Source organism: Talpa occidentalis, unplaced genomic scaffold (genome assembly GCF_014898055.3).
Source record: "Talpa occidentalis isolate TD23 unplaced genomic scaffold, MPIMG_talOcc4v2.1 talOcc4.12, whole genome shotgun sequence".
NCBI classification, from domain to species: domain Eukaryota; kingdom Metazoa; phylum Chordata; class Mammalia; order Eulipotyphla; family Talpidae; genus Talpa; species Talpa occidentalis.
Window position 1 is genome coordinate 8,415,638 of NW_023601212.1, and position 24,956 is coordinate 8,440,593.

At 55.0% G+C, this 24,956-nt stretch overlaps 1 protein-coding gene across 1 annotated transcript; it reads right to left on the bottom strand.

The window, feature by feature from the left end:
* Positions 1–2,207: 2,207 nt before the first annotated feature.
* MAP2K2 (mitogen-activated protein kinase kinase 2) lies at positions 2,208–23,803 on the bottom strand. The gene is made up of 11 exons (XM_037505083.2): positions 23,467–23,803; positions 19,826–20,036; positions 15,282–15,428; positions 10,820–10,897; positions 9,930–9,981; positions 9,668–9,792; positions 8,916–9,129; positions 6,904–6,968; positions 6,015–6,076; positions 4,979–5,024; positions 2,208–3,113 (listed from the first exon to the last, which is right to left on the bottom strand). The coding sequence occupies exons 1-11, from the start codon at positions 23,556–23,558 to the stop codon at positions 3,003–3,005; spliced, it is 1,203 nt and encodes a 400-aa protein (XP_037360980.1). The 5' UTR covers positions 23,559–23,803; the 3' UTR covers positions 2,208–3,002.
* Positions 23,804–24,956: the final 1,153 nt, after the last annotated feature.

A 24,956-nucleotide genomic window follows, 5' to 3' on the forward strand; every position in this document is an offset into this window, starting at 1 on the left:
GGCGCTGGGGTGAAACCTGCCTGGAATCTGCCCGCAGGTTCTGGACTTTTTCTCTTTTTCTTTCTTCCCTGCCCCACCCTGGGACTTTGGTTCCACTTAGGGGAGGGACAGCGGCCTGTCCAGGGGCCTGGCGGATCCTATCTGAGAATTCCACAGGATGGCGCGGGCCTGGGGTCAGCCATGACCCTGAGCTTAACAGTGAGTATGCAGAGGAATCCTGCCCTACTGCGGGCCGGAAGGAGGAAGCCCGTGAAGCTGGGGGGAGCTGGGTCATCTTTTCCCAGCTCTGGGGGTCACTCGCCGGGCTCACTAGTGGGAGCCGAGGGAGCTTCTTTGGGCTCTGAGGCACAGTGTGAAAAGGAACCGGGCAAGGAGGGCTCCCGAGGGAGACAGCACATGTGCTCATGTAAAGTGCTGCTTACTTATGATGAAAATATCAAGCTGGAAAAAAACGTGAGCTAACCAGACGCTCAGTGTTTTCCTCCAAACCAAGCACAAAATAAATACAGAAACTGAAAAAAAAAAAAAAAGCGTAGTAGGGGAAATGCAAGTCAAGCGATCCTAAAACAGGATCTTTGCTTACTGACTTTTTTGGGAGACCGTCAGACAGGTGCAGGGGCAGGTCACAGGTGTCCACCAGTATCCACGAACATGACAGATCCTTATAAAACACTCGGGTTTCTAATAAGAACCCTGGGGAGGGGCCTTGAACCACCTGGCAGACTGGCACAACCTTCTGCCTGAACCCCCCTGTGTCAGGGGACCCCAAACCCAACAGTGTCACGTATTTTGTGGAGGGCCTACCCGCCCACCCCAACCTGCCCCCTTCCGACAACCTACAACCCAATGGCTGTGCCCTGGCTGGGGACTGCTGTTGACCTTGATGTGACCGAGGGTCTTCCATTAGAGGTTGGCCAGGACCAGTTCTAAGGATGCTTGCAGGAAATGGGGGGGAGGGCAGGTTGGAAGATACCTGGAACTCAGCCATCAGAGACACTAACACACTTTCTGGAAGGCTCTAGCAGGCTTCTGGCTTTCTGGGAGTCTGGGCTGATGCGAGTGGGAAAAAGCCAGTTTCTTACTAGTCCTTTGCTGAGGTGCCACAGAAGCCTGGCAAGAGCAACAGCACAGCACAGAAAGCGACAGAGGCCCTCGGTGAGCTGGTGACCTGGGGGCCATTATTGTGGAGGGGCGCTGCTTTTCTCCATTCTCCCCATTGCGGGAAGCCTTTCCTCCAGTGACCCCAAGTTCCCCTGCTCCTCTGGGACCCTTGAAAATGGCAGTGGGCTCCATGCTAAGGGGGCCTGGCTGGGGCCCTGAGCCCTGACTTCACAGGACAGGCCCAAAGATGCTGAATCACAGTTATGTTAGGTCCCCTTTCCTCTGTGACGTCCTTCCCGAGGAGCTTGGGTACCCAGAGTGAAACCTTCATAAACTTTCTTATCTTTTTTATTCTTTTCTAAATCTGTGGGACTTTGGGGGGAAACTTGGATGTGGCAGAAGCTTGGAGAAGTGGTTAAGGGAGCCAGCAACTTGTTGACTCTTTGATGTTCACACACGTGCACACATGCCACACACACCCAAAAACCAATCAGCACAGGAGACTAGAAGGGTCTCCCCTTAGGAAGAAAAGGACCCAGCAGCTCCCAGAGCCACAAGCACCTGGCTTTGCTGCTCTTTCTCCGGGAACGCAGGGCTAGCTTGGCCTGCACTAGGCCCCATCCCTTCTGGAGAGCCCTTGCCCTGCAGTTTGCCACAGATGAATATCAGCATGTCTCAAGTCTTCAGGAAGTATTAAGGGGGGGGGCGTCCCACAGCTTCAACATCTCAAGTGCTTGGAGGAGGGGAAGCCTTAGCAGCGGCCCTGTGCTCTGCCACTTCCTACTGCCCGACAGCCGGGAGGCGGCCCCCTTTCTGGGGTGGCACAGTAAGGCCAGAAAAAAGCTGGGCTTTAGGTCTCAGGGCACCTGGCTGAATACCCTGATGGACACCAGAACTAGGACGAGACCTCACTCCTGATGCTTCCTTTTCAACCACTGCGGCTGAGGCCCTGAGAGGCTGACCTGCCCTGGGTGGCCGCTTCTGATTCGAGGGATAGCAGAGGTGACACAGTCACCCACCCGCCCACATCTGTTGGCCTACAGGCGGGGGTGGGCGCGGGGGGGGGGCGCGGGGAGAGCGTAGGCCTTATCTACAAGATCTGCTGGGGTTTTCAACCACACTGACTGCTTGGAAACCCAACACTTCCTTTCTGCAGAGCTGAGTATTGGCTCAGCTGCGTCCAAGAATCAGAAGTCTCTGCTCCCTGAGCACAGGAGGGTACGAAAAAGTCCCTGCGAGGGGGCTGGTCATGTTCTGTTGAGGGGATCTGACAGGAGCAGAAGTGGCGAGTGGGGGAGGGGGCTATGCGGAGAAAATCTTCTGCCTGAACCCCCCATGTGTCAGGGGACCCCAAACCTAACAGTGTCACGTGTTTCGTGGAGGGCCACGGTCCCATGAGGCCTCCCTCCATGGAGACAAACATCAGGCAGCACCTACCTCTCTTGGGGAAAAACACCAACGTCTATGGGTTCCCTCCAAGGGCTTCCTCCTGTGAAAAAAGAGCAAAGCAGGTTCCTGACCCCCGCCCCCCAACAGCCCGCCATTTCTGCAAGCACAAGTGTGACCCCAGGTCTGGGCTGCCTGGGCGACACATTCCCACCCTGGGGTGAATTGGACCCTGGACATTAACAGGCGACAAAGGAACAAAGACGCTACATGATCAAGGTTTGCTTTTTTTCTCCCTGTTTTGATTTTTTAAAACCTAAGTAAGCAGGTTCTGAGGAGACAATATGAGCAGCATCCCCTCTCCCAGGGACCAGAGGGTCACACAGGCTGCGACAGGTAGGAGGAGGTTAAGTGTCCGACATGTGCATGGCGTCGGCGAGGGTGCGGCGGAGGGGAGGCGGAGCTGCCTGTCCTGGGCTGGGAGGGCGGCAGACAGGTGGCGGACAGGTCACCCGTCACACGGCGATGCGCGTGGGTGTGCTGGGCTGGTTCAACCGCAGGGTTTTACACAACCAGCCAGCGAAATCCACCTCTTCCACCTCAGACCGTTTGATGAAGGTGTGGTTCTGAAAGGCAAGAAAAGGCAGTGAGCAACAGGCCCTGGTGTCCGCGGGCTGGAGGAAGGGACGGGAAGGTTCCCGCCTCAGGAAGACACAGTTAGGAGAGGGGAGAGGAACCAACTTCGGAGGGGAGGTGCAGGCCCAAGGCCCACAGGCCTGGGTGGGCTCCCAGAGGGGAGGGGAGGTTATCTGGGCTTCCCGGAGCCCAGGACCCACTCTTGGCAATGCAGACACTGGGTAGCAACATGGGGGTATCCTGGGCACTGTGGGCTGCTGAGCAGCATCCCCTGCCCACCCACTCAATGCCAGGAACATGCCCAGTGTGAGCACCCCAGGGGGAAACATCTGATCTGCAACAGAACTCTGTGAAGACAAGACTCGTCTCGCCCAGCAGCCCCTGGTCACAACGAGGAGCTGAGCCCTTGAGCTGAGGGCCCTGAGGGTGGAGAACAGAACTTTGCCTGCTACTTTGTTTCAGGTCATTTAAGCAGCCACATAGGACATCAAGCCTGCAGACCCCAAATGCTGCCTCTGAGGCAAGCTGGGGGCAGGGAGGCCATCCTTATCTTCCTAAAGGTCGGCACAGGCTTGGGGGAAGGACCAAGGGAGGGAGCAGGACTGTGGTGTGGGGCAACAAGAGCAGCTACAAGGCTAACCCCAAAGAGCAGATAATTTTACTTGAGCAGAGAGGTCTGGAAGGTTTTCCTGCACAATGCTAACTTCAGGGTGGGGGTGGGAGTGGGGCCCTGACAGAGGATTTCAACATCAATGTGTTTCTCTGGTTCACATATTTATATATACATGTTTATATTTACAATGAACATGTATTTAACACCCATTAATGGAAAACCTGCTATGTCAGTCGCAGGAGTGTCTGGGCGTTTCTAAAAAGAATCAGAGAAAGGCAGACCCCTCCCCACACGGTGCTGCAGATGTGGGCTGTGGCACACTCAACCACCACAGGACATGAGGCTGCCACAGCTAATAGATAGGCGCGGGATTTGCTGAGGCGGCTGGGGGCTCCCTAGAGAAGGCGCGGGAGTGAAGACTTGCAGACGGGGAGAGTGACGGAGAGAGGAGCAGCTGCATGCTCTAGACAGAAGAGTGCCTTGCGCAAAGGTCTTAGGGCACAAAGTGGAGTATGGGGTGAGCAAGGGCACAAAGTGGAGTATGGGGTGAGCAAGGAATGGTTGAAGGCGGCTAGGTCTGGTCTTGCTGGGTCTGCTGGCCTTCACCCAGCAGGGTGTGGCCGGATTGTTCAAAATGCCATGCTCCAACCATTATAAGGTGGCCGCTTTCTGTCTGGACATCTGAGGAACACAAATACCAGGCTGTCCTGGGGCTGTCAGGGTCTCGGGTGACTGCCCTGGGTGATGGAGGGAGAGGTGGGGTGCTATTCACCGTGGATGTGGTCAGGGAAGCCCTGACGACTACCCCCCAGGAAGGTCAGTGGCGGCCTGGTTGTCTTCCCCCAACCCCTGCTGGGGGGGACAAGCTTCAGTGTCCACCTCGGTCTTCAAGAACACTGACGGTGTGGGTTTACAGGAGGCAACTACCACACTGAGCTCCTGACCTTTGGGGAGATCCCAACAAACCAGAGGCAGGAGTGACCCTTTAACCTTGGAGCCCATAACTGTTTCTGAGAAACCCTGACCCCCGATAGAGTAAGGAGGCCTGCCCTGGGGGGCCAAGACTTATGGGCCAGGTAGGGCTCACTGGGTTCTCCAGCCAGGGCCCCAGATCCCCAAGCCTTCTGCAGCATTAGAGCTGGCCAGCGCTTGCTCTGGGCAAGAAGGCCCTGGCTGGGTCTCTCCTCTTCATGGGCAGCAGCCAGCACCCCCATGACCCCAGAATCTGTTGGTGTCACTCACCATGAGCATCTTCAGATCCGCTCGCTCTGCTGGGTTCTTAATTAGGCTGAGGGGTTCCACCAGATGGGGAGGGGGTACAGAGGGTGGGGGAGACAAGACAGGACAGTCAGCGGGTGGTTTGGGACTTGTGTTTTCAGCTATGACCAGGCAGCCCGTGCTGACCCGGGCCTGTCATTTATTCCTTAAATTTTAATAATACAATTGATTTAACCTAATGTGTGCAAAATCTACGGAATATAGAGTGTATTCCTGGACATGGCAACCCGCCCTGCTGTTGTCACTTTGTTGCCTGGTCCCCGCTGGGTGAGGGCATCCACACTTTCTAGACACCTCCACCAGCATAGGAGGGCTGAGGTCTGACAACAGGACAGAGGCCCAGCAGCAACTGCTGCTAAATTTCTACTAAAATCCCAAGTTTGGAAGTCTGAATGTAAAAAGGGAAACTCTTCCTACAAAAAAGCAGAACTGTTTAAAGGCAGCTTCTTAGAGTCATCAGGGACTGAATGGTGGTTGTTCAAACACCAAGGAAGCCTCTTGTCCAGACAGGAAAATACTGGTAAGGGTGACTGGGTCCAAGCAGCACCTTGGCAATAGCGGCCCTGCAAAGGGCCTGTGGTACATTCACCCCTGGGGGTGAATATACCTGCTACGAAGTCCCGAGGCAGAGGCCGGGTTGGCAGTGTCCGCTTGTTCTGACATGCAGGGCAGCCCTGAAGGTAAGTGGGGCAGCCCTGGGGCCCCTCCTAGTCCACAGCCTGCTGGTGGGTTACAGGGCTAGAGGGATGAGGGCACCTGGGGGCTGGCTGGCGGAAGGGAAGGCGGGGACCGGCTGGGGACAGCAGCCGAGCACTGTGACTCAGCAGCCTGCGAGGGATCTGGGTTCTCAAGTAAGGCCCAGGTGCTGCTGGCCACCCGGCATTCCTGACCAGGAAGGAGCGGCGCATCCAGCTGCCTGCTCCCGGAGGAAGGTGACGCTGCTCACGGGCTGGCACCTGGCCCGGCCTAGCCCGGGATGGAAGGGAGGCTGTGGCCTTACCATTTATTTACAAACTCCTGGAAGTCCTGGGTGAAAACGCCATTGGGCAGCTTGGGAGGAGGCTGTGGGAGAAAAAGCGAGGGTGGGGTCAGCGGATGTTTCCAGAACCATAGAGCAGAGACACCTCCCAGCCCCGAGCACCTGATGACGGCTTGATGCTTTTCAGGGTCTCTTAGACACACTCCAGGGTGCTGCTTTATCTACCTCCCAAGCCCTGGGGCCCAAGCTACCACTCTGAAGGGGGTGCTGGCAGTCTCCCTGGGATGCAGGGCGCACTGGGAGACAGATCCACTGCCCTCTTGACACCCAGCCTTGGGTCAAGCCCAGTTGCCTCATTACTCTGCTTTGACTTCAAAAGGCCACCTGGCTATGCTGAACATGCACTCTGGGGGCAGGTCCCAGCTCCGGGCCCTTGGGTCTTCTGGACTGTGCAAGGGGCTCAATCGCACCACTGCTCATGGGGTGATAAGGGATCAGGTTGCCGGCCCTCTCAGCCGGTGTCTTCTCCTTCCCAAACAGGAGGGCGATGCCGCAACCTTCCCCGAGGAGGTGAGACTTTATGACTTCATCCATACCGACTCGGGATCCTCCAGGAAGAGACCCAAGCACTGGCTATTGGCCTCGGAGGGAAGAGACTGTGATGGGCATCCTGGATTTTTCTTTATAAAAACAAGCTTCCCCAGGGTGGCAACTGTGCAGTGAGTTCAACAGAAGATAAGGCCAGTTCTACATCCCATAACCTCACTGGAAGGAACCGTCTAATTTCTCTGAAGTCTTGTCCTCCGAACTAAATCCAGTCTAGGTGAGGAATTCTCTTTGGCAACTATTCCAACAGGAATTATTTAATTCCACTGGCGGGAAGACAGGCCAAAGGGCCTTGGGGACGCACCTCATTCACAATATAGTCCAGCAGCTCGAAGATAGCCATAGCCGGCCGGCTGTCCATGCCGTGACCTGGGGAGAGACAGGACCTGGGTGAGGCGGCTGCCAGCCAGGGGCACCAAGATCTGCATGTGCGGAGCATGGTCAAGCACCCTCAGCCAGCACCCCCCTGAACCAGCGGGAGGCCCCCGGCCCAGCTGTCTAGCTACTGCACTCACATTCCTGGGAAACTAACTTGTCTCCTGAGCCATGGGTGAATTCAAAACACAAAACAAAAGAAAACACCAAATTGAACAGGAACATTTTTTGAGAAGTCACACATCTGGCACGGTGCTACTCCCAGGCTGTGCCAAAGTCACAACCCCCTTCTCTCTGGCACTGGGGCAGGATGTGGGGGGGCTGACCAAAAGCAAGGACAGTGGCGTGACCTTGCACGGAGCTGCCGGTGGTGACACCAGCAGGCCCCAAGTGCTGCTGAGAACGAGCGACTGGCTGGGGGTGGCTGACCCCTGTCCTACACCCAGCTGGCCAGGTCCCGGCTTGGCAACTGGACTTTCGCCTTATGTCCCCTGTCCCGAAATGGGCACCAGGCGGGGGGAGGTGCTGGCAGGCTGAGACGGCCTGGCACAGCCCAAGGCTCCTCCCCACAGGGAAGGGGCCGAAGCAGACGCCTGGGATGGCCATCTGGGAGTTGGGTTGGGAGGGGCTGAGCCAGGGTCCAGGACACAGCTAGGGAGGAGGGTTCTCCTTTGGAGGAAATCAAGACATACAGCACTCAGGATGCACACCAGGAAGGGGAGGCCCTAGGCATGTAAATACAGCAAAAACCACTGTCTGGTGGCTCCAGGTTCTACTGACAGTGAATGCACACCCAAACGTGACGCGTCCATGCGCTGTAATTTCACTCAGGCACAAAAAAGGAGGGAAGCTCTGACACAGCCGCAACGTGGAAGGAACCTGAAAACATGCTCAGGGAGGGAAGCCAGGCACAAAAGGTCACACCGCTGTGACTCCATTGATGTGAAATGTCCAGGACAGGCACATCACAGAGTGGGTTCTTGGTGCCAGGGGCTGGGGGTGGGGGATGGGGAGCGACTGCTAATGGAGACAGGGTTTCCTTTCAGGGTGAGGAAACATTCTGGAATTAGATGGTGGTGTTAGCTGCGAATGCTTGTGAAGATAGTAAAATCCACCGAGTTGTGCACCTCAAGGCATTCGTAGAGTACACGAATCACATCTCAGTAAAATTGTCAAACGAGCCCACCAATCTGCCCGCCCCAGTCTACCGCCTGTTCCTTTGGGCTGTTGCTGAACAACACTCCTCCTGTCACTTAACTAAAAAATCCAAAAACCAGAGTCTGAAGCGCTGCTTCCTAGCTACACTACCTTGGTTGAGAGTGCCCCCCTTCACCAGCCCCCCAGGTGGCTGGTTGCTGTGTCAGCCTTTCTGATGCCAGACAGCCCATCCCCTCTAGGTGAGGCCCACAGTGCCAAGAGTATCTGGTAGCCTTAGCTGTCCCCTGGTCCCACAGCCTCAGTTCCCTCCTAGACCGCTGACCATGTGCCGGGCTGAATCCAGCACGTCACCCAGGGAAATTCTGAGTCAAAATATTTTCAATTTCAGGGCTCACCAAACACCAGAGTGCTAAGTGCAGAGTGGGCTGTGGGCACAGACACTGGCTGGGCAATCCTTTCCGCTTTTCTGTGGGTTTGGACATTTTCATGATAAAATGTTAGATAAATAGCAGCCAATGGCATGGCTAAGGAGTTAGTTTCTAGATCCCTCCAGCTGGCAGCAACAGGTGTGGCGGCCCTGGAGGGAACAGGTTTGGGGCCCTGTTTCCAACACTGCCCCTAGAGCTGTGGAACCATCCGAGGACTGCTGACAGCAGCCAGCACGGTCTGGACAGGCAGGTGGGGCTGAGAGGGGCCACAGGGGTGCAGCTGCCATCCCAGGCACAGCTTTCCCTGTGTAGGTTGCTGCCCATCCCAACTGGAAGTTCCCAACACAGGTCATACCGCTGATGGGGCGTCCAGGGGGCCTCGGCCGCGGCGAGACACTGTGAGGCTCTCCTTCCACCCCATCCACCACGGGCCGGCCAAATATGGCCTCCAGCTCCTTGGCGTCCGGTGGGGGGATGGGGTACCTTCCGATGGACAGCTCCACCAGGGACAGGCCCATGCTCCAGATGTCGGACTGCACTGAGTAGTGGGTGCCTTGCAACCGCTCCGGCTGTAGGGGAGATGGAGGGAGGCTGGAAGCTGGGAGCACTCACGGGGCTGGGGAGGTACCTAGCTATTCCCCTCTACAGCCCCATGAGGGTCCCACTGCCCCTAAAAAGGCCAACCCCACAGGAAAAAGGCACTTCCACTTCCCCTTCATAGCCACAGAGAAGGGGGGAGGAAAGGAGGGAGACAGAGAGAGAGACACCTCCTTTTCCAAGAGAATCCCAAGACTGACTTCCGAGAAACGGCTCCTGAGAGCAGATCGGTGGTTTTCAATCACCCAGACATTTCCTACAACACCCGAGGGTCAGTTTCTTGGCTCAGAAATGAACTGATTAATCTCCCCGAATGGATTTTTACCAGCAGGAGAGGAAGTAGGTGGGTGTTTCCAGAGAGGGAGATAGTGGGAATTAAATTTCAACAGGAAGGGAATATCTAGTGAAGACAAAGCTTATGACAGGGAAAAGCATCCAGAAAGTGGGAAGAAGCCAACGGCACAGGGAGAGCAGGGAATGCAATGTCAGCGTGGACCTCAAAAGACTTACCGACATGTAGGACCGAGTTCCCACGAAGGAGTTGGCCATGGAGTCAATGAGCTGCCCACTGACCCCGAAATCGCAGAGCTTGATCTCCCCTCTGGAGTTGACGAGGATGTTGGACGGCTTCACGTCTGAGAGGGAGGTGGGCTGTGGGTGAGAGGCCGCTGCCCTGGCCCGCCAGCCCCCTGCATCCCACCCCGCAGATAGGTACCTCCCCAACCCGTGAGAGCCCCAGCTTCCAGCCTCCCACCACTCCTGGCTTTCTCACCTCGGTGCATGATCTGGTGCTTTTCTCGGAGGTAGGCCAAGCCTCGGAGGACCTGCGGAGAGCACAGGGGGGTCAGCAGAGCCCCACATGCTCAGGTTGAGCAGGGTGGGGCAAGTGAGAACGGGGAAGTGATGGCTATGACACCCCTCACTGTGGGTGCAGACATCCTGCCTCTCACACGCCACCTGCCCCAGAGGCAGCTACCACCACCTCTCCTGCCTGGACAAGGACTGAGGACCAGGGAGCTGACACAGGCTCCAGGCGGGGCTATGCAAGCACACCCCACATTGATAGGGTGAAGGGCTCAAGGGGCATTTCACCAGGTCAGAGAGGAACCAGTCAGGATGGCAGGTCTGGTGCGCTTGACACCCCTGCAGCGAGCCCCAGTGCCTCCCGCGACCCCCACTCCTGCGTGGCACAGGGAAGTACTGTGGCAAAGAGATAGGCCCTGAGAAGCAGCAGGCTTGGGTGAGACCCCCGACAGGCAGGTGCAACCCCAGTAAGCAATGCTTGGTCGAGCTGTTGCCTGGAAATGCACGCACCACAGCCCTGGCTCCACCAGAGCCCTCAGCCGCTACGCCAGAGCTGCTGCCTCACTGCACCAAGGCGGCGCGGGTGGACAGAACCTCAGGGGCCAAGAGGGACCTAACATCTCCACTGACCCTTGGGGAACCGGAGGTCTCCGAGGGTTTCCCCTTACTCAAAGGTCTGTTGTGGGTGGAGACTGGCTCTACCAACTGTCCCTTCTTGGGGCCTGCCCTACACCCACCCCTGGCTTCCAGGGACTCTCAACTGCTGGCTGCGTGGAGGGGCAGAGGGAGAAGAGATGGCTGCAGAGCATAGCTAAGGGCATCTCATGTACCCAGCACTTCGGGGGCCTGCACACTCACCGCAATGCTGACTTTGCCCAAAATCTCTTCGGGAATTCTCTTGGCTTCTTTCAACACTTGGTCCAGAGAACCTCCATCCTAGGAAGAGAGAAAGACAGTTGCTCTGAGCAGTGGGTCAGGTGGGGCTGCCGAGCGACAGGTACAAAGTCGAAGCCTTTCCCTGTTTCCCGGTGAGTCAGCGCATAGCCTCCTCCACAGGAAGCAGAGGCCAGACTACCACTAAATGCAAGCACTCCCCGCCCTGCTGCCTTCAGGGCCTCAGGACCACGCAGCTAGTGAGGAAGTAGAAAGGAACCTGCCCAGGGTGCCAGCATTCTCCCCAGATGCCCATACTTCCCGGAACTGGGGCCCATCCCTCTGCAGAAGGCATGACTCAGCCTTCCTGAGGTTGCCATGGCAACAGCGGGTTGAGGCCAGCCTTACAGCCTGAGCAACTAGAGTGCACCAGCTAGACCTGCCAGCTACAGTCCCAAGTGGAACAGCAGAGATGCCTGGAAATGCCTAGCCCAGGGGGCAGGGAGCCAAGCCAACTGTCCACTCTATTGCTTCCTTGCCCAAGCCCTCAGCTCAGCCCCCATGCCTCCCAGAAGGGATGTGCTGCCCAAGGGGTGCAGTGAAGACTTCAGGGCTGCCGAGGTACCTCTGCCCTTCCCCTTAGGTCTTGTGAGTGCTTGCCACAGTACACAGAAGCCTTGACACAGGTTATCTCGGTTGATTCCCCCAATCCACCTTGGGTGTGGCCCCAAATCTACCTGATGAATAAGGAACCAGTGTCTTGCTCAAGGTTGCCTAACAGCAAACCTGGAGACCAAAACCCAGGGTGTGGCCAGATCAGCCCAAGGTGCCTCCTCAGAGGTGGGGCCCAGTGGAGAACACACCTGCTGGGCACCCCAGGATGCTAGGTGGGCTCGAGGCCTGTCACAGTCTCCTCCATATGCCACACAGAGAGGCATCCAGAGCCAGCCTCAGGGTGAAAAAGTGGGGCCAGAACCGTGTGACCCACAAGAGGGGCTTTCCTGAAGGGTATTCCTCCAGGACGCCCACAGGCACTGGGGCAGGGGCCCTGGAAGAAGCTCTGGTGTCTCAGGGAGGCTCCTGCCACTCCTGCCCCAACCATGTGCGGCGAGACAGTCCCTGGGTGAGGAGTTCTAGAAAGCCCAATGCACTTTAGAGCTTCAGGCACCATGGGTGACTAACAAGCAGCTGTGGGATAGGACAAGGGACTTGTGCGTGCAGAGGGTAGGTGTGGTGGGGAGGTTCCGGGCATCCTGGCGAGCCTGCTCTGGCCGGAGGGCCCACCCAGCCCTACTCTGTGTACAGGCAGGATGGGAATACCCTTTTCTCAGTTTTTGATTTATCAATCAACCTTAGAAGAATTTTTTTTAAAACTACAACCCTGGCTCCCTGACACCTGCTCCTTTTATTATTAGCTTCTGGCCCTTTAGATTCATTCGCTTGAAGGAGCACTTCCTGGGAGAACACGTCAGTGGGCCGGTACCAGGCCAGGATGCCAGGGATCTATGACGCAGACAGCACCCCAACATCAGCCAGGTTGTTTTCTGTGGGGGGGCTGCCCTTCAGGGCACTGTGAGCCCTCCACTAGCATCTCACTGGTCTTGACAACCACAAATGTCCCTAGACATTGCCTGGAGTCCCCTGGGGAAAGCAGAATCACCCCCGGTTGAGAACCCCAGGTCCGTAGCTAAAAAGACTTAAGTCTGGCAGGATAAGTGGTTTGCTCAAGTCACATGGACAGGATGTGGGGCAAGAGATATCAGTACTAGGTCTTTTTGACCCCAAATCTCACTCTGTGCGTGACCATACACTTTCATTTTGTATGTGTGCGTATTCTAAATGTTCCTAAAATGGTATCTTTCTTTGAGTAGGTAGTACACGAATACATTTTCTATATAAAAAGTCAAACACAGATAAATAGCATTCAGATTCCCCAGCAATTCCACTTTCCTCCTCCAAAAAGTAACATATTCTTCCAGATCCTTCTGTGCATTTACATACACATCCATATGCATGGGGGGACACAGAGTTTTAAATACACGTATAAGTGGGCTCATGTTATGCCTGTTTTCCACCTTGGGGAATTTCTCATTTAGCACATACGTGCCAATTTCCTTCCACCATGACAGAGCAACCAGCTCTCATTCTTCAGTCACTCTTGCTGACAGGCGCCTCTGAGTTTTGTTATTATAGAACAAGAAGTGTGTTCTTCTGTAGCCCTGACTAGAGCCAAGAAATACCCCGAGGTGCCTCTGGGTGGTCAGTAAGCTGCTCCCTGGTCACTTCAGCGCTAAGACACTCACTGTCTCCTAGGCCCGGGACAAGTCTTCCCCATCAGACTTGGAAACCAGTGGCCCCAATGTTGTTGAGCCCCAGATGCAAATGCACAGTGGCCAGGAGAGGCCGGCCTCTGTGCTGACTCGGGGCTGACTGTTATTCATTTGAGGTTTTTTTGCAAGCTGGCAATGGAAGCACTGGATGGGAAACCAGGGCCAATCTGCACACAAACTGGAATATTGGTGAATACTCACCCCTTGACCAGGGAGGGAACAGTTGCACAGAGTGGGGGACGTTCACAATTGGTGGTCCAATTGTGGAGCACGAGAAATGAAGATCACCGACATTCCCTCAGCGCTCCGTGAGTGCCGGGCTCGGCTCAGCTCCCTTCATCTCCCCCCGGGGAGACAGCCAGCCCTTGGCTTTGGCTGGACAGAGGAGCATGAAGGTGAGGCTCTCATCCAAAAACCATGGATAGAGGGGAATGGTGCAGCTGAAGTCTGACTCCATCTCAACAACCACGCTCACTGCCCCCAGCAGCACACAATGAGTAAGTGAACCAAGCACAATGTCCAGCAAATGTGGAAAACCCATGTGCATCCATGGGTGTTATCTGGGTGGCTGGGCCATCGCAGCCCCCTTCCCTGCCACTTTAGCGTGGCTGTGTTCTCCTCACTGCTGTCCTCACCCAGGCTGCCCACAAGTGAAGACTCCATTTTGTGGATCATCACCTCCACCCGTAGAAAGCAGGGGAGCCTGAATACTTGTCTCTTCACTTGTGTCTTACGTACGCACATCACTGCCCTTGTGCGCTTGTAAGGGCGAACCAAAAAATCCAATAGGAATTTTTGAATGATGAATGCAATAAAAAAAACCCCGCTGGCCCCTAGCCTGGCATCCTGGCGGTTCAGTCTGTGCTGCAAACTGTTGCTTTAAATTCACCAGGAAGGGAAGGGCGAGGGGGACCCCTGGGTTGTGACACTCCCTTTTCTGCAAGAAAAAGAGGTACCTTCAAACTCCCACGATGTTACACAAGAACATGTAGGGGTGGGAGCACCAGGGAGCAGGCGGAGGGAGAAGGGAGTCACATATGGCAGAGGCTCTCCTCAAACCACAAAGTGACTTCATGTCCTTCTCTCCCCTTCGATCCTGTCTATGCAGCGAGCTTGCAGGCACGCACTAGACGCAAACTCGCTCCGCCAGATGAGGAAAGGGCTGGTACTGGGCACTGCCCGGCGGATCACATAGCTGGGCGGGGTGCGGGCAGGAGGGTGGGAGCACCTTCTGGAGAGCACATCGCTGGGGGTTGTTTCGCCACCTCTGCCACACTGCCCGCTCACGACGCATTCCCCGCAATACGCTTGCTCAAATCCATTTCCTGCCTTTGTAACAGCACCGTCAAGGGGACAGTGCAGAGGGTCCCAGGCCTCAGTTCTAACCACTTCTGCATTTGTTAAACTCAATCCCACCCATTTCTGAGCTGCACAACCAGAGTTCCTTAACAGAGGGCACATCAGAGCCCCAGAGGTTTAGGGAAAGAAGGGTGCCCTGTCTCTACACCAGTGCTTAACCCAACAGCACTGAGCTGAGTGCAGACAGGATCCTGCCTTGTAAACAGCTTCCCCAGACTGTCACACTCTCTTCATAGGGTGCTTTGGAAATGTCAATCAATTTCGAGTCACTGTACCCAGGATGCAGCAGCCCCACTCACACGGAACGCTTGCCCACAGCAGGGACACTCAGCAGAACTGTCTGCAGTGGGAACAGCCTCAGTGTCCACCAACAAGCGTGTTTAATAAATTACTGTTCTGACACGTGCGGACACCATGAGACTAGAAAGCGGGGGGAAGGATGGAGCTACCTGTCTGCTAATGGGGATTGGTTTCCTCCAAATAGCATGTGAATAAGCAAAACTGGGGCAAAGGTGTGTGGTGTCGAAGAAACAGGAATCTATGCTTGCACCAGCATCAACTAGCTCCAAAGGGCCTGCTAGGATCTGAGGCGAGGAGGCTTGAGGGTCACAGGCAGGGAGACCTCCTTGTCACCGACCACTTTTGTCCTAGGTGACTTACTTGTCCTGTTGTATGTGCCTGGAGGCAGACCCAGCATTTTGGGGGGTACCTGCTGAACCCTGGGCTCTGGGCGCACCCATAGGGCCCCACATGCTCACCATGTGCTCCATGCAGATGCTGATCTCGCCGTCACTGTAGAAGGCCCCATAGAAGCCCACTATGTACGGAGAGTTGCACTCGTGCAGCACCTGCAGCTCTCGGATGATCTGGTTCCGTATGGCCGGCTTGATCTCCAAGTGGATCAGCTGCAAGGCAAGGGAAGCGGTTCAGGGTCAGGCCAAGACGGCACCAGGGAGTGGGGAGCTTCGGCACTTGGCCCTCAAGACATTCATGGCCAGCAATATGCTCTGAGGGATCGATACCCAAAAGAACAGAAAGCACACATATCCACGCACACCCCTCACACGCGTTCATAGCAACGTGAGCCACGACAGTCAAAAGGTAGAAGCAACCTAGTGTCTCCCCTCTGATGAACAGATACAGACGTGTCCACCCACACACTGCAGAGGGGGGCAGCTCTGACACTCGCTATCATGTGGAAGGAACCTTGAAACCATGACGCTCAGGGAGAAGCCAGACACACAGGGCCACACGGTGTGTGATTCCAGTCACGTGAAATATCCAGAACAGGCACAGCCACAGACAGAGAGTGCGTTCATGATCATCAGGGCTTGGGAGAGGAGAAAGGGGCGGGGGGGTGAGGGGGGTGACTGCTGAGGGGGTGGGTATATTTTGGGGATGAAAAAGTGTCCCAGAACTGATGGTGGTGATAGAAGCACAATGTGAATATACGAAAAACCTCTGAATTATATATGCTAAAAGGGGAAACAATGATATGTGAATTACATCTCAAAAAAAGCTCTTTAAAAAAAATCAACAAACATTTTTCTTGTAAACTTGGTAAACTCTGTTAAGAGTTTCCTTCCCACCAGATCACACAAAGGACCAGTCTTTCTCAGGCCCCACATCAGGGGGTGCTGTTCTCTGCCCCTCCATCAGTCAGAGGGGGCTTCGCTGGAGCCCCTTCCCACTTCCAGACTAGAGACAACACAGAGAGCCTCGGTGACACCCTAAGATCCTAGCTCCCCTCCCACTTAAGTCTGCAGAGACAACTGTCACTGAATTTGTAACATTTCGAAAGGAGAAAGCAAAGGACTGTCTGGAGATGTAGAAAAGACACTGATAAAATGTCAAGAGCAACTCCCACTTTCAAACCCCAGTAAACCCAAAAACACTGCTGGGAAGGAAGGGCTGAGGGGCTGTGGGCCAGATTCAGGGCACTTAAGTACTTAACATAATGCGAGGCCTTCTAGATTGACAAGGAGCCACCACGGAAGGTATGAGGAGAAAAGGCAGGAAAGAGGAGCAGTGGGGGTTATTTTTCCAGCACTCACTGCAATTCACCCTAACAACTCCACAGGGGTTGGGGGGGGATGAAAGCCCCCATTTCTCTGATAGGCAGGTTTAGGATCGGTGATATAAAATCTCATTCCCAGCACGTCATGGCTGGTGAGTGCTCAAGCCAGGACGGGGCCAGGGCCCCAGGAATGCCAAAAGCCACGCTCTTTCCGTGCCATCACCTCCAGGGTTCGCAAACACTGATAGCTAATCAGATAAGAATGTGCTAGGAGTTCAGACCAAACACCAAGCTGTCTAGGCGGTTAAGGCACTGGATGCTGCAGGATGGTGATTTTGAGTCAGGAACAGGGGTGAGGGGTACAAGTTAAGCTATGAGGAAAATGGACTCTGGTGGCAAAGCCCCGATCTCTTCCACTGCGGCAGGGTCAACTGTGAAGGGCAGATCCAAGGACGGTTCAAATCCACTTCAGACAAGACCAGATCCAACTCAGTTTCCTTGGCTTGAAAGATGAAACTGTTTTTTGATTTGAACGAGAACACATCCAGGAGTCAGCACCAGCTCTGACACGCAGCCACTTGGAAGATGGCGGCTGGCATTGGCCAATGTGGCCTTGGGCAGGTCACACAACTGCTAGTCTAAAAAACCAGCAAGTGCTGAGGAACACAAACACCATGACATTCCTTAGCTGTGGGTACTAGGGAGTTAAGGGAGTTCCCCACCTATAACAAGCACACTAAATTCCTTGAGGATTTTCCTTGCAAGTTGTGCAGTTGTGTTCTTAGGGTCTCTTGGAAGGCTGCAGGAGTCAGAATGTTCTGCTTGGTCGGGAAAACATTTACAAAAAAGTGTGAGTGTAAAGACTGAGACCGGTTTTCTCAGGTATTACAGAACTGGTCTAGTTGCTTTCCAGGCATGTCATACTGGTTCCCGGCAAGTCCTACTGGTTAGGATAATCCTTTGCCAATCAAAGGAACTGGAGGGATACTGGCAACAAAGGATGCTGTACACAGTGGGGCTGTATAGCCCTTCCAGCGGCTCCACCCAGTCCTCAACCCCACACCTGCAGAAGCTGCACTGGTGATCTGATAAGCTTACACACTCAGGTATGTGTGGAATTCATACCTGGCTTCCCGGGGATTCAGAATTCCACCAAGGGTGGTGGAGGAAGGACTGAGGTCACACTGTCACATCAATATTCACAGCTGCGCCCTCAGCTTAATAAAGGCAAACAGGCCTCTGGGGCGACCTGCACTCCAGGTAGATGAAAAGAAACCCTCGAATCCCCCACCTCCAAAGACTGGCCCGACAGCTCTTGGGTCATCAGGGAGCTACCGCCAGAACAGCAGGGCAAGCCGGGCACGCAGGCTCTCGCCCTGCGCTGGGCATGCAGCTGCACAAGGCACAGACAAGTTTAAAATCTAAGGGAACAGAATCTGAGGTCTTTACCTCCAGTATTTTGGATTTTTTTTTCCTTTTACTTCTTTTGAAAGAATTATACATGCAGGGGAAATTGTAAAAACAGCAGAGTCCCTGGCACTCTTCACCCAGTGACAACTATGACTTCGAGGACTGTATCAAATCCAGAAATGGCTGTGGGGACATGTGCAATAGATCACAGGACTGATCTGGCCCCCGGTTTGAAATCCCTAAGTCTCACTTGCTGGGCTTTCACAAAGCCACAGAGAAACTCCCGGTTTAATCTGCACCTTTCAGCCAGAGGTCTGCTGTATGCCCAGTAGGCACCAGATTCCCGCTTATACAGGGCATCAGAGACCACCCAGATGACGGCTCAGCAGGCCCAGAGACTTCAGTCCTTGACACACTGTGACCAGCGCTCTGTTTTCCAGGCCCCTCCCCCTGGGCCAACCATCTGAACGGTGTGTCTGCTTTTTTTTCCAGGTGCTTTGGGCAATGGCAGACCAGAGATTTCCAGGGCTGCTCTGGTTTTGAAAACACTGCCTGCGGTAAGGGGACAGAAATAGAAAGCATGTGGCTGTAGGTTTCATGAGGGAGGTGGTGCTCCAGAGGCAGGAGAAGAAGCTGCAGCACTAAATCCCAAGGGAGACCAAGCACAGTATTCCCAGGAAAGGTGGGATCTTCCAGTGACACTGGGCCCCCCACACAGATCCACCCGAGCGTTGGGGGGTAGGAGAGGTGTATGTGTGTGCCAGATTTCCAAGAATACAATTTGAGAATGACAAGATGATGGATTTCCAGAAAGAAGTGACTTTCTAGGTCTACGAGGACACGCTCACATAAGCCAAGCACCCTGTCCACACAACATGCCCCATTATGTGTTTAGGGGTCACCACCTGACAGTCACATCCTTTCCTTCTCGACCCCTGGCAACTCCCAGGGATTGTCCCCGAACACTTACAGGGAGGTTGCATGATGGCACAGGAGCCCAGAAAAGGGAGGCTTGGGACCTCTCAGTGCCAGGGTTTACACCAGAGGGTGGGATGATGGCTGATTTTGTGTGTCCACTTGGCTAGGCCATGTTCTGGCCAAACACTAGATGCTGCCGTAAGCTTTATCTTGCATGTGATTTAACACGGAATTCACAAAGCACATTATATAAGTGGGTGGGCCCCGTCTAATCAGCTGAAGATCTTAAGAGTAAAGTCGGAGGTCCCTGAAGAGGAAATTCTACCTACAGACGGCCCGTGAACTCCGGCTACACCAGTTCTTCCCTGGGTCTCTATCCTGCTGGCCTGTCTTGCAGATTTTGGACTTGCCCATTCCCATAATTTTGAGTCAGGATCTTAAACTGTCTTCCTGGCCACAGCACTGGTTCTATGGAGAACCCCCAATACTACAGAGTTCTCTGGGGAATTCTCATACAGGTTGTTCGGTTACCCTACTGCCTAAAGAGCCCCTCTCAATGTGGACATCTCAGGCAGCAGCAGAGCCCCCGACTCAGGTCTGCAGACCTTCTCCCGGTTATGAGGGTGAGAGGACTTGATTATCCACTTCTCTTCCCAAAAACTCTACCTGCTGCTTCCTCAAGCTGGTCCATGTCAGTCCAGGAAGTTTCCGGGAATCTGAATTTAATATGTTGCCAAAAGCAGAAGTAAGTAATCAAAGGGAAGAACGGCATGAGGCAAGCCAGCATTGCCACACCCGAGGAAGCCTGCTATTTCTCAGGATCAGAACCCACTGCTGGGGGTAAGAGGGGGAGAGGGCCTCAGAGTCAATCAGAGGCAGAGGCCTGCACCTGTCAAACCTCTCCCCACATGCATGGGCCCTGCCATCGGCACTGGCCTGCTGCTGGCTACCTCTCACCTTTCTTGCCATGATAAGGCCCGAAGGTCTGTGCTGGACCTTGGTGACCACTCCGCCATTCCCGGCTCCCAGCTCCGAGATCCTTTCAAAGTCATCATCCTTGAGCTCTCCGACCTTGGCCTTCTGGGTGAGGAAGGCTTCCAGTCGCTTCTTCTGCTGTTCGTCAAGCTCTAGCTCCTCTAGCTTCTTCTGGAGGTCCACCAAGTTTGCTCTGCAGAGACCCCAAAGGCCAGGATTAGTGAAGGATGTATGAACTACTGGGAGATGACGTGACTCGACCCAAGCCGAGCTGACTGCGAGGCCACTGTGAGGATGCAGACGTGACTCAGAACTGATTCTCATGCTCCAGGGTCTACAGTCTGTCAGGAAAGACAACCACCCACTAATACACACTGGCCAGAACGAAGACCAGCGCCCCGACGGAAGGACCTGGATGCAGCCGCGGCAGGCCCGCTCTACTTCAGTGCCAGAGCTTCCTGACAAAGGGCCTCTAGCTACGCTGGAAGGAGTCAGGGAATTGAGGAGACAAGACCTGGGGTTGGGCAAGCGAAGGGCCGGGCCAGGATGCTGGTCTTTCACGAGGACAGAGGAGCAAACTCATTGAGTGGCCTCAGAGCAGAGAACTCAGACCAGTGGGTGGAAGATAGAAGTTGCAGCATAAGTGCCTTTAATTTACATGAATTACACAGAGGCACTTGAAGGGGACGGGAGAGAGGCATAATTTAAATCCAATTCCAGGGCATTTTGCTCAACCAGCACACTCTTATTACACCCTGAATATGACTGTAAACAGTAGCATTTATGTGGACACACATTCCTGAAGCCAGTTATTAAAAAACCAACTGTGTATACCGTATTTTATTGGGTGACTCAGGACATTTTCAAAAGAAATTCTGACAACAAGTTATTTTCACTAATACTCTGACGTTGAACCACATCTTGGAGAATGAAGTAGTTCTCTGTAACAGCAGGGAAACTTCAGCCCAGCGTACGCAAGAACCCCCCCCCCCAGAGCTGTCCAAAAGAAACAGAATGGAAGCCACATATGCAATAAAAGCTCCCAGTAGCCTCATTAAAAAAGTGTAATAGATGAAATTAATTATAATAATGCATTTGATTTAGCTCATCACAAATATTATCATTTTCAATTACAATCAATATAAGCAAGCTAATAAATACTTGTTTTACTGTTTTCATGTGAAGTCTCTGATGTGTGGGATGTGCGTTACCTGCCAGACCCCCTGACCCGGGACAAGCCCTGCTTGCAGTACTGGCTGTAGCCAAGTGCTAGTGCACCAGACAGGAGGTGAGGCTGTCAGAGAGCCTCTAAAGAGTGGGCCACCCCGGGCAGTCTGCAGCCACTAATTCCCGAGAGTGGCTACACCAAGGATGAGTGCCCAGCTGGGGGTGACTTTCTTGAGGGAATTCAAGCAAAAGGTCAAAGGGGAAACAGGAGTTCTCTCTGGTCCCTACCCATGCTGAAGTCTGCCCACGACTCTCCTGTAACTCAGAGGTGGGAGCAGCGGGGCAGGCAGGGCAGAGGATGGCGCTGGCTGGTGTATGCTACTGCAAAGAGGGCCCTGAAAGGCAGTAGGCTAGGTGCCACTTCCTGGGCATGGACAGCCTCACCAATACCATCTCACCATCTTGTTTTGTTCTTCTGGTCCGCCTGGAGGGCAGGCGTCTCATAGTTCTAGCCCACAACAGTCTCCCACAGGTCACAACACAAGGAAGTGGCAGTGCCTGGGAGCAAACATGTGTCCCTCCTGATGGCAAAGCTGGTGCTTGTGGCCTCTGCTTGAAGTAGTAGTGTCTTTCTCCCTGAGCCAGGACCAGGCCTAGAAGGAGCTCACTGAATGCCCCTTGAGGGAAGACCAGGATGGACAAGCAAGAGGACATGACAGATGGCAGGAGAAAGGAAAGGGATGAACACGTAGGACCGGACTCCCGTGTGAGGCGAGGCACCTACAGTACATTGTGGAGGGAGCTCATTAATGCATTTTCAATTTAATGGCAACTATCTGTGGTTAGAAAACAACCCTAGAATTTCAATGGCTGGCTTCCTGTGCGGGAATTCTTGAAGGGCTGGAAATCAGAAACCACAGAAGTAAAAGGAGAGAAGGTAGAAAGGGGCTCTCTGGAGAGAATACGGATGAATTTCTGAAAATAAGAGACACATCCCCCTGCTGTGCTGTGCCCTCAGAGACAAAGAGATCAACACTCACGCATGCATGAGACTCATCCCCTTTTGGTCCCAGAGTGCCCACCACTAGGTTCCCATGGGGTCAAAGGGAGCTTGGCCAGGGGCCTCAGGACCCTCCTGCCGTGCTTAGACATGGAGAGCATTAGTGGGAGGCCACAAAGAATATTCTGGGACCAAGTGGTCACCCTGGCTTAAGCTCACAAGACATGATCCACCCATGACAACCCCGCCAACCCAGAAACACCTTTCTCTGTCCCCTTTGACCCAAATTCTCTTCCCCAAGGGCCTCCAATTGCCTGCACTTCTCCAGCCCCTTGAGGCCTCGCTGATCCCTTCAACTGAGAATCTGTTCCTCCACTTTGAGGAGTTCCAGCAGGCCCTCCCAGCTCTCCTTCACTGCTCCCCTTTCTCCCCATACCCCACCTCTCCAAGTCACACCTTGCTTCCTCAGTCTCTTTGCCTCCTCAACAATCTCCCCAGCTTTGGTGGGAGATTGTCCACCCTCATCCCCACTATCAGGACTTCTCATCATGTTCTTAATTTCTAGGTCCCCTTCCTTCCAATCCCCAGAGACCACCCACGCTGACCCCCTCCTCCTCATCTCTCAGGAATGCACAGGTCACCCCATCCCTACCCCCAGGAACCTACCACAATCCTCTCTGCCTGCCTCACCTCTCAGGTACCCTTCTCCTCACCTGCACTCTGCCCTCACTGCTCAGGGCCTTCCCGAGGGACTCCCTCTCTCCAATCTTACTACTCAAGGAATCATCAGTGGTTCATTCCCTGCAGGATCCCCTCTCAACCCACCTTCTCCTCTCAGGAACCCCATTTATCCAGTTCTCGGCATGCGAGAAGCAAGCACCGCCTCCCTCCACCCAACTACTCAGGGAACCCCCCTCCCCTTTCTCCATGCCACTACCAGGAGCCCCGTCATGACCCTCATTTACTACTTGGAAGCCCCACAACCCATCTTCTTCCTTTCACCTCAATTCACCACCCAGGGTACTTGGGTACCCCTGTCTACTTCAGGCCCTCTCCTTCCCGCTTCTCCTCTCGGGGACCCACTCCCCCCACCTCCCTACTCAGGGGCCCCCACCTGTCGTCTCCTCTCGGTGATCCCATCCCCACCGCTCCCCAGAGGCTCCCCCTCCCCTTTCCCTCCATCCAGGAAGCCCTCCCTCCCTCGGTCTTAGGGATCCGTCTCTTCTCTTCTCCCCAGAAGTACCTCCACCCCATCCTCCCCGATCGGGGACCCTCTCCCCGCCCCCACCCCTGACCACTCTGGGACACCCCTCACCCCCTCCTCTCCTGTCAGGTGCCCCTCTCTCCACCTCAGCACTCAGGGTCACCACCCCCCCAAGCGCGCGCCTCGGGGACTCCCCCCGCGCCGTCTCCGGGACGGCCCCCGGCCCGTGCACACCCGGCCCGGCCCACTTACTCGGAAGCGCCGTCGCTGGTGGGGGACGGGCCCTCGGCGATGGCGGGGTTGATGGTGAGCGCCGGCAGCACCGGCTTCCTCCGGGCCAGCATCGGGGCTCCGCGGGCCGGCGGCGGCGGCGCCTCTAGCCGGGGCCCATAGGGGGCGGGCCGGGAGCGGGCAGCGGCGAAGTGAGCCCGGGGCTGCGATCGCGGCCTAGCCGGCGCCGGGTCGGCGAGCCAGGCGGCGCCGCGGACCGGGACGGAGGGGCGCCGGGGCTAAGCCGAAGGGCAGCCGCTGCCGCCGCCGCCCGACCGAGGCTGACGCTGCAGCCGGAGCCCGGAGGCCGAGGGAGGGGAGGGGAGCGGCGAGATCGCGGACGGGCCTCTCGCGAGAGCCTGAGCCAGGAACCACGCCAGGCGCCGGCCCTCGCCGCGCGCGTGCGCACCACTCCCAGGCCGCCTCCCCGACGGGGAAAGGGGCGGGGCCCGTCGCCAGGCGGCGCCCGGAGCGTGCGCACTAGCTCGATTCCCACCGCGCCTGTGCACATGCGCCGGGGGCGCCGGCCTGGCTGAGGGGACGGGGCGGGGCGAGGCCGGAGGGACGCGGGAGGCTGAAGGGCTGGGGGACGGCCACGATGGCGGTGATGGGCGTGAGCAGGTGGGCTGGGGAGAGGCCAGACCCCTCAGAGACTTCTGGGTGGCGGCGGGGACTGCATAACCGGGTAAGATCCCCGGAAGTTTGCGAGAACCACCCTGCGTCAAGTTATTGCTTCTGTCAGCTACGAGTGCAGGAGCACACACACGTCCAGCCACCTCCTGCTGTCGTTATCCCCGGTCTCTCATGAGAGAAAGCTCATTTTAAAAGTTTTGTGGTGGTAAATAAACATGACATTTAAAAAATGGCCATTTTAGCCATCATAAGTGCACACTTCAGTGGCAGTAGGTATAGTCACACTTGTGCAACCCACCTCCCCACCAGCTGTCTCTAGAACTTTCTCATCTTCCCATACTAGAACTCTGTCCCCTTTAAACACTAACTCCCCAGGCCCTGGCACCCACCCTCTACTTTCTGTCTCTATGGATTTGCCCCTCTGGGAACCTTCTGTGAGTGGAATCACACAGTATTTGTCCTTTTGTGTCTGGCTGATTGCACTGAGCAAAATATCCTCAGCCAAGGTTTAAAAAAGGAGGAACTACGCAGCACAGAATGAAAGGCAGTCATTTAAACGGGGAAAAAAGAGCATGAAAAAATTCCCCACGTTGCTTTTCTTTTTCTTATATCTCTGAGCACTTGTGTGCTTTTCATGGTGGGGTGCACCTGTGGAACCAGGTGAGAAGACAAAGAAAGGGACCGGCTCAGTCCACGCTCTTCCAGGTTACAGTCCATGGGCCTGGTCTCCGTGGGTCAGTCCTGCACACTTCCAGTCCTGCTGCCCCCTCATTCATTTAACATTTAAATTGCAATGTGCTAGATACTTTGGAGCAATGTTAATAGCTACAATGTAAATA

What these genes read in the sequence shown, in the direction of transcription:
- MAP2K2 (XM_037505083.2), bottom strand. Translation starts at nt 23,558, where the DNA reads ATGCTGGCCCGGAGGAAGCCGGTGCTGCCGGCGCTCACCATCAACCCC. An exon ending in TGGGCAAAGTCAGCATTGCG is followed by an intron (nt 9,982 to 10,819) that starts GTGAGTGTGCAG and finishes TGCTCTCCGCAG; the next exon opens with GTCCTCCGAGGCTTGGCCTA. An exon ending in CAGGAGTTTGTAAATAAATG is followed by an intron (nt 5,025 to 6,014) that starts GTAAGGCCACAG and finishes GGAACCCCTCAG; the next exon opens with CCTAATTAAGAACCCAGCAG.